Source organism: Quercus lobata, chromosome 4 (assembly GCF_001633185.2).
Source record: "Quercus lobata isolate SW786 chromosome 4, ValleyOak3.0 Primary Assembly, whole genome shotgun sequence".
In the NCBI taxonomy this organism is placed as follows: Eukaryota; Viridiplantae; Streptophyta; class Magnoliopsida; order Fagales; family Fagaceae; genus Quercus; species Quercus lobata.
In genome coordinates this window covers 97,765,305-97,779,541 of record NC_044907.1, presented here as the reverse complement: position 1 = coordinate 97,779,541, position 14,237 = coordinate 97,765,305, and the positions used below count along the sequence as shown (strand labels likewise).

General features: G+C 40.4%; 2 protein-coding genes across 2 annotated transcripts; both read left to right on the top strand.

Moving 5' to 3' along the window:
- Positions 1-12,011: 12,011 nt before the first annotated feature.
- On the top strand, positions 12,012-12,791 carry LOC115986278. Its single transcript, XM_031109122.1, has 2 exons — positions 12,012-12,389; positions 12,483-12,791. The coding sequence occupies exons 1-2, from the start codon at positions 12,012-12,014 to the stop codon at positions 12,789-12,791; spliced, it is 687 nt and encodes a 228-aa protein (XP_030964982.1).
- Positions 12,792-12,884: 93 nt separating this feature from the next.
- On the top strand, positions 12,885-13,357 carry LOC115986277. Its single transcript, XM_031109121.1, has 2 exons — positions 12,885-13,154; positions 13,238-13,357. Exons 1-2 carry the CDS (start codon positions 12,885-12,887, stop codon positions 13,355-13,357), a joined length of 390 nt encoding a protein of 129 aa, XP_030964981.1.
- The last annotated feature ends 880 nt before the right edge of the window (positions 13,358-14,237 follow it).

The following is a 14,237-nucleotide window of genomic DNA, read 5'->3' as shown; positions in this document are numbered from 1 at the left end:
TTCTTAATGAGATAGAGGTTAAACATCATGATGATTGTTAGACACCTCATGTCCACTGGAAAGGCAGTGGTATTCAAACATTTTCCTTCTCTCTGCGCACCTATCCTTTGTTGAACTGTTTCAATAGAAACACTCCTATCCTTGTAGTTGATAAATTCCTCATCTTCTAATCCTTCAAGGCCTAATGCATCATCTATGACATGTGCATCCAAAATGAATTCCTTATCTCTAACCCAGCAACTTAACTCATTCTCCTTTATCACAGCATTTGAGTAAAATTCCCTAATCAGAGGTTCACACACTACAGGGAAATCACTCAGAAGCTTTTCCCATCCTCTTCCTTCAAAATAGCTGGGGATAAAGGTTTGTCTCAAGTCCTCCAAATTTACAAATCTTTCTTGAATAATTCCTGCTTTCAAGAAGTTATCCTTGTATCTCTCAAAGTGATGAACTGACCTAAACAGTTTAGGATCCATTTTCAATCTTTTGTCAGCCTTCTTTGCAGGAGTTTTCTTCTTAGGAGGTGAGGGAGCCATCTGTGAACAATCAGAAAAGGCCACAACAGCATAGAATAGTACATGTGCAGAACCAGTCAGTACCATGTAATTAACAGAGAGATATCATCCATACCAATGAACTTTGAACACTTACACAATAAGCTACCTAGATCAATCACATGGATAAACCAAGCCTAAGGTAGGAAAGACATGAACAACATGGAGAGACTATCCTAAAGGCAGATATATGACAATGAGACAGATAATGTAAAATGATAAGGCTCAAAAACAGCATTGTGAAACTAACAGATGCATCCAATGGATTTACACAATAGAGCATGCACATTCATCACAGTAAAACCCACAACCTCAAATGGAACAATTTGAAACAATTCAACAGCTCAAGTTCAGATAAAATAAAGGAAACACTTAGCTAAGCACAAGATGAAGAGCAAAAAGGAAACAACTAAGATCAAATCAAATTCTAGCAGCAGCATCCGCAAGCTAAGCATGAAAAAAAAATAATATCCGAAACACAAACCCATTTCTAAATCACAAACATATGCGAAAAAATCAAAGGGAAAAAAACACAAAATCAAGTAGAAATGAGTGCAAGACTGAAAACCCATACCTGTGACTTGAAGATTTTGAGCTGAAAGTATGCAACAATGGAGATTGGAAATGGGAGCACGGAGTGTTTGGGAGGGAGAAAGTTTAGAAAGAAGATGAACAGTCACAAATATTCGAGGGAAAACTGAAAAAGTTTTAAAAACTGCTCTTATTTCTGCAAAACACGCGTTTTTCGCGACTTGATTAAGTCGCCACACAGTCGCCAGCTCAAGCCGCCAAAACACACAAGAACAAAAATTTGAAAAAAATTTTCTTAGTGTTTTTCGCGACTGGAAGATCTACCCGCGAGCTGAGCCGCGAAAATCTCTGAGTGAACCTCGCGACTGGACCTTCCACTCGCGAACAAGTCGCCAAAAATGACCAGCGAAGATGCGACTGAGGCTCGCGACTTGAAATACCCGCGACTGAGCCGCCAAAACAGGGCAAAACTGGATTTTTGAAATTTTCAGATTTTTCAAACAAAATACTTTCCAAAAACACCTAAAACACTCAAAAATCTTTTTGTGCTTAATTTAACAAAGATTGAGCATGTGAAAACACATTTTTTCAAGTACAATCACACAAATGAATATGACATTTATTGAACATAAACTTGTGTGTTGTGTGTGAATATCAACAATGAGATAGTCCTTAGTTTAATGTGAAGTTTCAATGATCAATTCAACCAAGACATACACAATTAGCACTAGATCATGTGACCCATCTCAATTATAGAAGTATGTATATATGACCTCCCACAAAACTTGATAACATAATTTGGAGCTTTACATTTGACTCCACTTTCAATCATAACATTTGATCTTTTTGATCTTTTGAGTCAATCACCTCTCATTGTGAGAGTGATATTTGATATTTCACTTTAAAGAATAAGCCTTTGGCTTTTTGAATAAACATTCACTTTAATATAAGGTCGCTTACCCTTTTTCCTAGTCAAATACTAGAATGTGCGACAGGCTTTTGCAGTTCAATATCTCTTTTCATTTGGAGATTTACATTTGGTGAGCTCTTTTTAGCAAAACAAAAATAAATAGTGGGAAGATATATAGACACAAGTCTATGCATGTCTCAAGATCAACATAACCATTCACTAATCATTCATGACAAGTTTGAAGATCTATTTACAACAATCACAACGATTTCAAGATTTTTCCCACAGTGATATGAGTGCATGAAAACAAGCAATGCTCGAAAATGCACAAAGCCATTAGCACAAAGGTACAAGGCAAAACAAGTTTTGAGACAAAAACTCAACAAAGTCAATCAAGCTTTTTGATTTTCTAATTTTTATGTAATTTTTGGATTTTTGACACAAGAAGCAAAAAGATTGAAAAGACAAAATTAAAAATATGCACAAGTAGACAAGCAAACAACCAATAGCAAAAACAGCAAGCAACACAAACAAACAAACATTGTCACAAAGCATAGGAAGTATTAATGCATGGACATGTTATAATGCTTATGCATGAGTACCCTTTTTCACCCACACGTCACTTGCGTTTGGGGTGATTTCCTTATAGGATTGGGTACAGGAGTTAGGGCTTTCAAACCTTCGTGAGAAGCTTTCCAAGCAGTTGGTGAATGCACCAATCATCTTCATCACGTTCATCATTCCGGGATCACCATTCTGATCTCTAGATTGATCACCTGCCCAAATTCTTCTATCATTTCTAGGTCCTCCTGACCTTTGAGGAGTTGCACTGTTCTTTGCTCTCAGCTTTTGGCAATTTGGTCGAGTATGCCCTTGAAGTCCGCAATAATGACACACATAAGTCGCTCTAGGACCTCTTTGTGGTCGTGGGCGTGACTTGGCACGAGATTCAGACCTGCCCACAGATTGATTACGGGGATTCAGCATCCGTTGGTTCACCACATTCTTCTTCTCCTCCACCTCGAGCTTCTCACCAGTAGGGTCAGCTACACTTGGATCTTTGGCCTTTACAAACTTCACTTCTTTAGTGACATTTCCAGATGAACCACTTCCTCCGGTAAATCCCAATCCGGATTTTTCTGAAAAGCTCTTTTGAGATGAGATAACATCATCTAGCTTCTTGGTAGTGACCCTCTCTATTTTAGCATTTGCTTGCACAACCTCATTCTCAAGAAATCTCACTTTTGTGTAAGCTTCGGACAGCTCACCATTCAGTGTTTCTATCTCACATTGGCCTCCCTATATCGGATTAGGAGACTTTTGTAGTCCTCCTCAGCCTTCTTCATTTTTCTCACAGTAGCCTTGGCCACCCTTGTGTACTCACCCGACTTCTCCAAGAGTATGTTATAATTCTCTTGAAGATTTGCTGTGCTTTCATCTTCTTCAACATCTGATTCTTCAACAATTCCTAGTGATTCATCATCAATATGTTCTCCAAGGTCTTGTACAAGCAGATTCAACTCATCAGAAGACTCAACATGAGCAATAGTCATAAAAGCTGAATAGTTCCCCTCTCCATTACAGCTTTCTTCTGATTCTGAGTCAGATGAATCCGAGTCACTCAATGTCGTGGCATACACTTTACCTTTCGATTTCAAATAATTCGGACATTCCTTCTTAAAGTGTCCATGCCCGTTACATTCGAAACAAGTGACACCTTGTGTGGGTTGGGATTCTTTTCCATCTTTCTTTTTGAAATCCCTTTTCTCCCTTCCAGAACTTTGGAATTTTCTTTTATCATCAAATTTGCCATTATTTTTGAATTTCAAAAACTTTCTGAAATTTTTGACAAGATATGCAACATCTTTGTCAACCACATCTTCTCCCAATGAGTCTTGATCTTCCACCTTCTTATTAATGGTCTTTAGAGCAAGAGATTTACTCTTCCGTTGATTGGGCAGCGACATCTCATAAGTCTGCAGAGAACCAACCAGCTCCTGTACTTTGATGTCATCAAGGTCCTTGCTCTCTTCAATCGCTGTCACTTTAACACGAAAACTTTCCGGCAATGATCGAAGGATCTTCCTTACAATCTTTGAATCCTCCGTTTTCTCCCCCAAGTTGAACTTATTGACAACCACCTCATTTAGCTTCCCATAGAAAGAGTCAAAAGACTCATCCTCACTCATTTTGAGCTCCTCAAACTGGGTGGTCAGCATTTGTAACTTGGTGTCCTTCACTTTCTTCGTGCCTTCATAGGTGGTTTCCAAAATCTTCCATGCTTCTTTGGCAATGGTAATGTGAGAAATCCTGTGAAATTCATCTGGAAACACACCACAGAAAATAGCATTGAGTGCTTTACTGTTAGCATTGGATGCAGCAAGTGCTGCCTTATCCCAAGTGGATTTGGCTGCCTCAGGTCTGGTCCAACCAGTCTCAACAGCATCCCAAACAGATTCATCAATAGAACACAGAAAAGCTCTCATGCGAACCTTCCAAAAAGCATAATTACTACCATCAAAATATGGAGGTGCATTTAGGGATTGAGACCTATCCATCTCAAAAGGGAGTCAAGGATCACACAATGGTAATGAAACCAATAGCAGTGTACCCGCTCTGATACCAATTGAAAGTTCAAAAACGTGTAAAAACACCTTTGAACGTTTAGACCCCCAAAATACAACTTAACCAATTCAAGCAATATGTCAAACAACTAGTGTGCGGAAACTTAACATATGCTATAATATGAAATTGATTAAATACTATCTAAGCCATAACAAATTAAAATCCACCGCAGATAATGAAAAGGCAAAGATAGAGAGGAAGGAAGATGCAAACACAAAGACAACACGCGATGTGTTATCGAAGAGGAAACTGAAGCCCTCGGCGTAAAACCTCTCCGCTGTCCTCCAAGCGGTAAACAATCCACTAGAAAATACAGTTGGGATACAAGGACAGGAATAGACCCTCCAAGCCTAATCTACCCAGTGCACCTAAGCCCTCCAAGCTTCTTACTCCAACGAGGTTGCGCCGAACCTTTTTCTTTTCTAGCTTCCCGGATTCCGCTACTAGACCATAGCATCAACCAATGAAGATTGGTTCCTTCCTAACTGCTTCCCAGAAATCCAAACAACTGTCTCACAGTGATGATGATGGTGAGAACCAGGTTTGGTATAATGCCTCTCAAGGATTTGACAATGGAGAGGAAGAGAGTTGAGGAATTTGAAGAGACTCTAAGGTATAGATTGTGGGTGAATCAATCTTGTTTTTCTTTAGGGTTTCTCTCTCAAAATTCTCTCTGGAAGCTCTCTCTCAATCGTGGGTAAAAGGGGTATTTATACTGGAGTGGGAGAGGAATGTGAAACGTCAGGTTTTACAAAAACAGGGGTGGCTCGCGGCTTGACCTCGCGGCTTGACCAAGTCGCGAGATCCAGTCGCGAGTTAACCGTATGGCCAGTTGTCCTATTTTGTCCTGTAGTGCTCCAGCTAGCATGACTGTTCATCTTCCAGCATGCTTGGCACGTGTGCTGCGTCTGGCGGCTTGCAGCCGCGAGTCACCCGCGAGTCCCAGCCGCGAGTCTCTGTTTTCTTGCACACTCTTGAGCAATCTTCACTCTATCTCACTCACTACCCTTACATCAAACCCACCTAAATACAGGGTTACTAAATGCTGAATTACAAGCAAATTTGGCACGGAATAAAGCCAATTAGATGGTTGAATAAATTCAACCTTACAAGGTTGTTCTATCACAATTTTTCTATTGTCCTTAAACATGAGGGGTTTGTGTATATTTATTTATTATGCACATAACTTTGGCAATATCATCTGGTGATGCCAATTTTAAAGGCTATATACAGACACGTTGGGTTATGTGTGTAATGAGTAAAATATATAAATGCTCAACAATGAATCCACCAATCTCTAAAGAAGATAGTATATTCAGTTGATTTTCATATTGAAGTTGGACTCAAAACAAAACTGGCCGGTGACATTTTTCAAAAATGTTTTTCATATATATAATATTATATATATATATATATATATATTTAAAAAGTTTTAAAAGATATTTTGGAGTCCAATAGAAATTATGAAATCAAGAAATTAAGGGTCACATAAGCTAGGGACATGACAGTAATATTTATCCAATCCTAGTGGCTTGTGGGAAATAGTATGGTGGAAGGACATAGATATAAAATTGTATGAAATAGGACCTCATTTGTAATTCTCTAATCTTCAGGGGTTAATTGCAATGTGTTGATAGACATTATTGCAATCTGTAGAAGTTCAAATATTTTCTTGATATGGTTGAGAAAATTAAGGAATAATTTTGAAAGAGTTTCAAGATAAGTCAATAATGTTCAAAAAGTTATTGATGAATCCTACAGCTGAAGATTAGGATCCCTAAGGATCCCACATCCAATCTCTCTCTTGGGTTTTAGAAGTCTTAAATAAAATAAGATTTTAAAATATCAAATTAGTGGTTGGCCATCAGAACTACTGAGTGATACTGTAGTCTTTTGAAAACTCAAAAAGAAATAGAGAGAGAGACGTGAATACTTTGGGAGGCAAGACGCTTGGGTTGCTAAGAGAGGTACGCAATTTTGTTCTATTTAGAATTTATGGTTGTGTGGTACAACGATCTTTAAATGAAAATATAAATTTTTGTTTTATATTGCTTCCGCAAAAACTATCACTCCTTTCTCCCCCAAGAAGAACCTGGTGAAGGGTGAGCATGTGTCTTTGAAACCTACTAGGTGCATATGTTACTATTATTTTACAAAATAAAAAAAAAAATTGTTGCACACTCCTGTTGTCTTAAAATGCATGTTAATTTCCTTTTTGGGTTTTCTTAAAATATAAGAAGCTTTCGAAAAATAAAGAGTCTATACTTCTTCAATTTACCTTTGTGAAAAGGTAAAAGTTTTATTACCTTGAAGTTGGGATTAAGCTTACTAACCCACAAAGAGACTTCCATTAGAGAGAACTTTGTCAATGGGAGCCCTAAAAAAGATTTCCAAGGCTCTAGCCGCATGTTTATGAGGATTGGGAAAACCCTTAGTGCCTATTTACAAGTGAGAAAGTAGGTTAGGCTTTTTGCCACCTAACTAGTGTACGCAGCCTCGTGCCTACGTACGCATGGATTAATGATGCGTACACAGCCTCAAGCCTACATATGCACCCTTGACTAGATTTGGGGATTTTTTTTGGATTTTCACTAAAACAAGTAGCCTTCTAGTTTTCGAAATGGTTTCGGACACAAATCCTCATGCTAGAGCATTCATTCAAGTTACAAGTGCAAAAGAAAGATCGAGGTGAAGATTGGGGCATGTTCAAGCATGCATACACAAGCACACATATCTTATAGAAATCATGTTTCATTGTTTTTAATAAGTGATGGTGTTACAAAAAAAAAAAACACCAACTCCTGAACTCGTCCATATGGCTCGTCCAATGAAAGACCGACTAGGGCGAACCGAGCACATGAGGTGATCGTCCCAAGCATCCTTGATGACCTTGTTCGTCTTTTGACGGACGAGGTCCCATGAGAAGCTTGTCCATCCTTAGAATCGTTTGGACGGATGAGCTCTACACGACATTAGGAAAAAGTAAATGCACAAGGAAAAGTCGTCCCTAATAGCCTCGTCCGTCCTTAATAAAGGATGGACGAGTTCATTGGGTTGGACTACTATGTGCCAAGTTCTCCATTAACCACTATGGAACACAAGTCCAACTGAGGTAACTTCCATGGCGGTTATGGAAGTTACCTCTAAATCCTCCAGACTCCTCGACAATAGGAATGGTTATTAAACAGATAACCGTTTCATACATGCTATATAAGCATTCTTCGATGAGAAGGTAAGATTCATTCAAACACTTATTTCAGAAATTACTTCCTTCTTACTTGGAATTACAAATTCACTAACTTCATCGGAGGAGGACTTTTGGCCGGTCCCCATCGGTCCCCTTTGACTTAGTATTTGTTTTCAGGATTAAGCCCTAAGATCATCAGCGCCCGAGACTTATCAACCTACTGATTTCCAAGGAACCATCAGTTGGCGCCGTCTGTGGGAAAAGAGACTGTTTTGTAGTTTTCTTTTCTGTGACAAAAGGTTGGATAGTTCGGACCAAATCGAGGGCTACTAGCCCAGGCCATCAGGGAAGCAGAGACGCTTCAAGCAATCCTTATCGCGATCGCCAATTTGCACCGACCATGCAGACATCGTTTGTTTAACATGTGCAATCTATGGCGGCTACAATGGCGGAGTTAACTTGCCAAAACCAAGAGTTAAGAATGGAGATTAATTTGAGAAGGCAGACGCGTGAAGAACGTGAAGGAGGAGGACAAACAAAGAGTCATGATGATAGAGAAAATACTGAAATTGGAAGTCAGTTAAGAGGCACCACTTCACGAACGGTACCACACTTGAAAGAAGAGATGGACAAAATGAAGAAAGTCATGGAAGAAATGAAAGAAAACATGAGAAGGGCCAATCCTATAGAAGATTTGGTCCATAGAACTGATTCCCCCTTTACGGCTTCCATCAACGGTCACCCTCTACTATCAAAGTGCAAGTTGCCTTCTCTGGATTCGTATGATGGAACGCGTGACCCATTTGATCACATTGCTACTTTTAAGACAACAATGCATCTTCAAGGAGTCCCTGATGAAATCATGTGTAGAGCCTTCCCTACCACTCTTAAAGGTCCGGCACGAGTCTGGTTCAGCAAAATACCCCCGAATTCCGTAAGTTCTTTTGAAGAGTTGAGCAAGTTATTTGTTAATAATTTCATTGGGGGACAAAGACACAAGCGTTCCTCATCCAGCTTGTTGACCATAGAGTAAGGGGAGAATGAGAGCCTACGGTCATTCATCACTTGTTTCAACAGAGAAGCCCTGAGTGTGGACGAAGTAGATGACAAGCTTCTATTGGCGGCCTTCCATAATGGGGTGAATTCAGACTTATTTATACATAAATTCTATGAAAAAGAGCCTTAGTCCATGGCTGAACTCGTCCATTCGGCCCAAAATTTTATGAATGCAGAATACGCAATCATTGCTAAGAAGAGGAAGAGATCTGAGAGAGTAGAAGCAAACCCCAATCGTCATTCCGAGCAAGGCTCTCGTCTAAAGAAGGGACAGACGGAAGAAAGGAAAAACTGAGATAATAAGAAGCCAGGCTCTTCGGCACGGAATTAGTAATATACCCCTTTGAACATTCCACTTGAGCAGGTCCTTATGCAAATCAAGGATGATCCTTCCTTGAAGTGGCCGGAGAAAATGAAGGTAGATCCCAATAAGTGCAATAGGAACAAGTATTGCCGCTTCCATAGGGATCATGGGCATGATACAGACGAGTGTTTTGATTTAAAGCAGTAGATTGAAAATCTCATAAGGTAAGGGAAGTTGAGGAATTTCCTTGGACGAGACCACAAGGACGAGAAATTGAAAGGGAAGATAGAAGAATCATCGCGACCACCGCTCGAAGAAATAAGAGTCATCATAGGGGGAAGTTCGACAGGCCAGTCGTCCAAGTCCAAAAAAGTATACTTGAAGGTGGTGCAGAGCGTCCAACTTTCTGGATGATCACCAAGGGTAAGGTCCACGGACGAACAAGCAATCACTTTCACGGAGGAAGACACTGAGAGAATTCATCACCCTCACGATGATGCTATCGTCATCACCTTGCTTATTGCTGAATACACAACCAGAAGAGTATTAGTGGACAACGGAAGCTCGGCAGACATTTTATATTATCCAGCTTTTCAGCAGATGAGGTTAGGACGAGACCAGCTCTGTCCAGTGAACTCCCCCCTAGTAGGTTTCGATGGAATGAAGGTACAACCTGTGGGTACTATTTCATTATCAGTGGTAGTGGGGGCATACCCGCGACAAATCACCAAGGATGTGAACTTCCTTGTGGTAGATTGTTCATCCTCTTACAATGCCATAATTGGAAGGCCAACTTTAAATAGTTGGAAGGTTGTTACATTTACCTACCATTTATCAGTCAAGTTTCCAACAGAACACGGAGTAAGGCAGGTACAAGGAGACCAATTAGCAGCAAGAGAGTGTTACCTGGCCATGTTGGCCATGGATGAACAAGTTCAGACCATGAATATTGAAGAAAAGAGAATTGTAGCAGAGCCCACTGAAGCATTGGAAGATATTTCCTTGGATGAAAATAACCCTGAAAGGTGTACCAGGGTTGGAGCAGATCTAGAAGAGAAGATTAAAAAGGACCTCATCCAGTTTTTTAAGAAAAATGTTGATGTGTTTGCTTGGAGTCATGAGGACATGTCGGGTTTAGATCATAGTGTCATTACCCACTGTCTGAATGTATGTCCTTCCTCTAAGCCAGTGTGACAAAAGAAGAGGGTGTTTGCCCTTGAGAGAGATAATGCTATCAAAGACGAAGTTCAAAAGTTAATTGTGACGAATTTTATCCGAGAAGTGTACTATCTCGATTGGTTGGCCAATGTAGTAATGGTCAAGAAGGCAAATGGCAGGTGGAGAATGTGTGTAGACTTCACTGATCTAAACAAGGCTTGCCCCAAGGATAGCTACCCGCTACCACGCATTGACCAGTTGGTAGATTCCACTGCGGGGCACAAGTTGCTTAGCTTCATGGATGCTTTCTTTGGATACAATCAGATAAGGATGGACGAGGTAAACCAAGAGAAGACGTCCTTTGTCACCAGTCAAGGCTTGTTCTGTTATAAGGTGATGTCCTTTGGTTTAAAGAATGCAGGGGCAACATATCAAAGATTGGTTAACCACATGTTTCGTCCGCAGATTGGGTGAAATAAGGAAGTCTATGTATGTAGATGACATGCTGGTGAAGAGTTAGGACGAGGGAAGGCATCTGGATGACCTGTAGGAGACATTTGAAACACTTAGACAGTACCACATGAAGTTGAACCCTAGCAAATGTGCTTTTGGGGTATCATCAGGGAAATTCCTTGGCTTTATGGTCTCCTATAGGGGAATTGAAGTGAATCCTGACAAAATTCAAGCAATACTGGACATGAAGCCTCCGCAAAATACCAAAGAAATCCAATCCCTTACTGGACGAGTTGCTGCACTTAACAGGTTTGTCTTTAAAGCCATTGACAAAATGTTTGCCATTTTTTAGAGTTCTTAAAAAAGCATTTGAATGGACCGATGAGTGTCAGAAAACTTTCGAAGATCTGAAGGCATATCTCAGCATGGCGCCTTTGCTAAGTTCGTCCATGGTGGGAGAAGAGTTGTATTTGTACTTGGCAATCACCCCGCATGCCATGAGTTCAGCATTGATAAGAGAAGAAGACAAAGTGCAAAGGCATATGTACTATATAAGCAAGGCATTGAGGGGGGCAGAAGGACGATATCCACAGATGGAGAAATTAGCTTTCGCATTGAAAACCGCTTCCAAGAAGCTAAGGGATTATTTCCAAGCACATGTCATTAATGTCATGACAGATCATTCGCTCAAGAAGGCAATGAACAGACTAGAAGTTGCAGGACGATTGATCCAATGGGCTGTAGAGCTCAGTGAGTTTGACATTAGATATCAACCAAGGCATGCCATAAAAGCTCAAGCCCTAGTAGATTTCATTGTGGAGTTTACCCCAAATCATGATGAGACGGAAAACAGTAAGAGATGGGTCATCCATGTGGATGGTTCGTCTACATGGCACACATGACGAATTGGTGTGGTCCTACAATCCCCAGAAGGAGATAAACTGAAACACAAAGTTCGTTTGCAGTACCAAACAACTAATAATGAAGTCGAGTATGAAGCCTTCCTTAAAGGGCTAGAATTGGCTAAGTCTGTGAAAGCCAAGTCCATACTCGTCTTGGGGGATTCTCAGTTGATTATAGGCCAAGTGAATGGGGTATATGCGGATGAGGAAATACCTTAGTAGGGTGGTGCGCCTTATCAAAAGATTTGAAAAAGTTGACTTCGTTCAAATCCCAAGGGAGGAGAATGTGGAAGTTGATACCATAGCGAAAGAAGCCTCAGCAAATGAATCCATGGACGAATTTGATGAGATTCAGTATATGCCAAGTATAGATATCCCAGAAGTACAACAGGTAAATAGCAGAGGAAATTGGATGACACCAATTGTATCATACTTGAAAGAAGGACGACTCCTAGAAGAGAAGGACGAAGCTAGGAAGTTGAGGGTAAGATCAGCTAGGTACGTTCTTATGGACGAAGTGCTATACAAAAGAGGTTTTTCTCAACCTTATCTTAGATGCTTGGCTCCGGATGAAGCAAACTATGTATTGAGAGAAGTTCATAAAGGAGCATGTGACAATCACTCAGGAGCCAGGTCACTTGTCCACAAGGTCGTCCGTGCGAGGTATTATTGGCCGAATATGCAAGCTGATGCTAAAGCATACGTCAAGGTCTGCGACCAATGCCAACGGTTTAGCAATGTCTCCAAACAACTATTAGAGTACCTCATCCTGATGATGGCATCGTGGCCCTTTGCACAATAGGGACTAGACATTTTGGGTCTCTTTTCGCTGGGCACAAGGCAGATGAAGTTTCTAGTGGTGGGCATCGATTATTTCACCAAATGGGTGGAAGCTGAACTGATAGTAAATATCACACAACAGAATGTTAAAAATTTCGTGTGGAAGAACATTGTGTGCAGATTTGGAGTGCCCAAGATATTGGTGTCTGATAACGGACGACAATTTGACAATGCACTCTTCAGGGACTTCTGCGCACACTTCGAAATTCAAAATCATTATTCCTCACCCGCTCATCCCCAAGCCAATGGCCAGGTTGAAGTTGCAAACTGATCCTTGTTGAAAATCATCAAGACTCGGCTTGAGAGGGTAAAGGGAGTATGGCTAGATGAGTTACCAGGTGTTCTATGGGCGTATAGGACGACAATGAGAACTCCTACGGGGGAAACTCCTTTCAAGCTAGCCTATGGAAGTGAAGTAGTCATACCTACAGAAGTACATATGGTCAATCACAGGGTGATGATGTATCAAGATAAGGATAATGAGGAGCAACTCCGTTTGAACCTCGATCTAATAGACGAGGTAAGGGCAGATGCAGAGCTCAAGGCAGCAAAGTACAAGAACCTCATGGCTAGGCAATATGATGCAATGGTGAAGCCAAGGTATTTCAATATAGGAGATCTTGTCCTGAGAAAGGTCTCTTTGGCAATCAAAAACCCAATTCATGGGAAATTGGGCCCTAATTGGGAAGGACCCTATAGAGTTATCAACTGTAAAAGGCAAGGATCCTACTACTTGGAGGCCTTGGACGGGAGAAAATTGGAACATCCTTGGAATGTGGAGCACCTGAGGAGGTACTATTAGTAAAAGTGAGCCTGGACGAGTATTACTATGGATGAGCTTGGAGCTTGTCTGTCTACTTACGTTCTACTTATGTTGTGATTATTTGTGTCGTGATTATGGACGAAGTTATGGAGTTTGTACTTATTAAATAAAAAAGGCATTAGCATGCATGTGCCTTATCTGTAAACGATATTTATGTTATGTACAAAATGTTGTGTGAATTTCAAATCTCCATGCTATTCTTGTTCAAGCTAACCCACAAGGGGGCTAAAAGATTCAAGACGAATAAATTCTCTGGACGCAGAGATGTAACGTCTATAAGCTTTCCTGAGTAAAATAAGGAAAAAACTTAGGCATACTCGTCCAATCAACTAAAACAATCCAATCCTTGGACGAGTGAAAAGTTAGGCAAAAGAAACTAGATAGTATGTAAAATCAGCTTGCAAGTCTTAAGACGAATAAAGCAAAATGAAAATACTACCCACAAAGACGAGTTACATTAACAAAAATAATATAAAAAATATATATATTCGCCATGGACGAGCCAAAGCTAGAGTTGATATAGATAACAGCATTCGTCCATGCAAAGATAGAAAATAAACTTTCATTCATTAACTAAAGGGTGGACATCCTACGTCCAAAAACCCTTGTTAAGTAAAAACTGAAATGATTGTTTAAAACCCCATCCTAAAACCATGGACGAGGCAAATGTACTTAGGTTACATAAAAAGGTCCCAAAACAAAGGACCGAACAAAAACCAAATGAAAGGAAAACAAATACAAGGATTGCTTTAAGAGTAAAAGTCTCGTCCTTAAGAAGAGGGGGCATCGGCATTGGGGTTGTCTTGGGGTGGCTGAGTACTGGCATCGTCTTCCACATTGACGTCCTCGGAGCTAGTTTGAAGAAGAGAGCTGGTAGTAGCAACAAGGTTAAGC

What these genes read in the sequence shown, in the direction of transcription:
- LOC115986278 (XM_031109122.1), top strand. Translation starts at nt 12,012, where the DNA reads ATGGACGAATTTGATGAGATTCAGTATATGCCAAGTATAGATATCCCA. An exon ending in ATGCTAAAGCATACGTCAAG is followed by an intron (nt 12,390 to 12,482) that starts GTCTGCGACCAA and finishes TTTGCACAATAG; the next exon opens with GGACTAGACATTTTGGGTCT.
- LOC115986277 (XM_031109121.1), top strand. Translation starts at nt 12,885, where the DNA reads ATGAGAACTCCTACGGGGGAAACTCCTTTCAAGCTAGCCTATGGAAGT. An exon ending in GAGATCTTGTCCTGAGAAAG is followed by an intron (nt 13,155 to 13,237) that starts GTCTCTTTGGCA and finishes CAACTGTAAAAG; the next exon opens with GCAAGGATCCTACTACTTGG.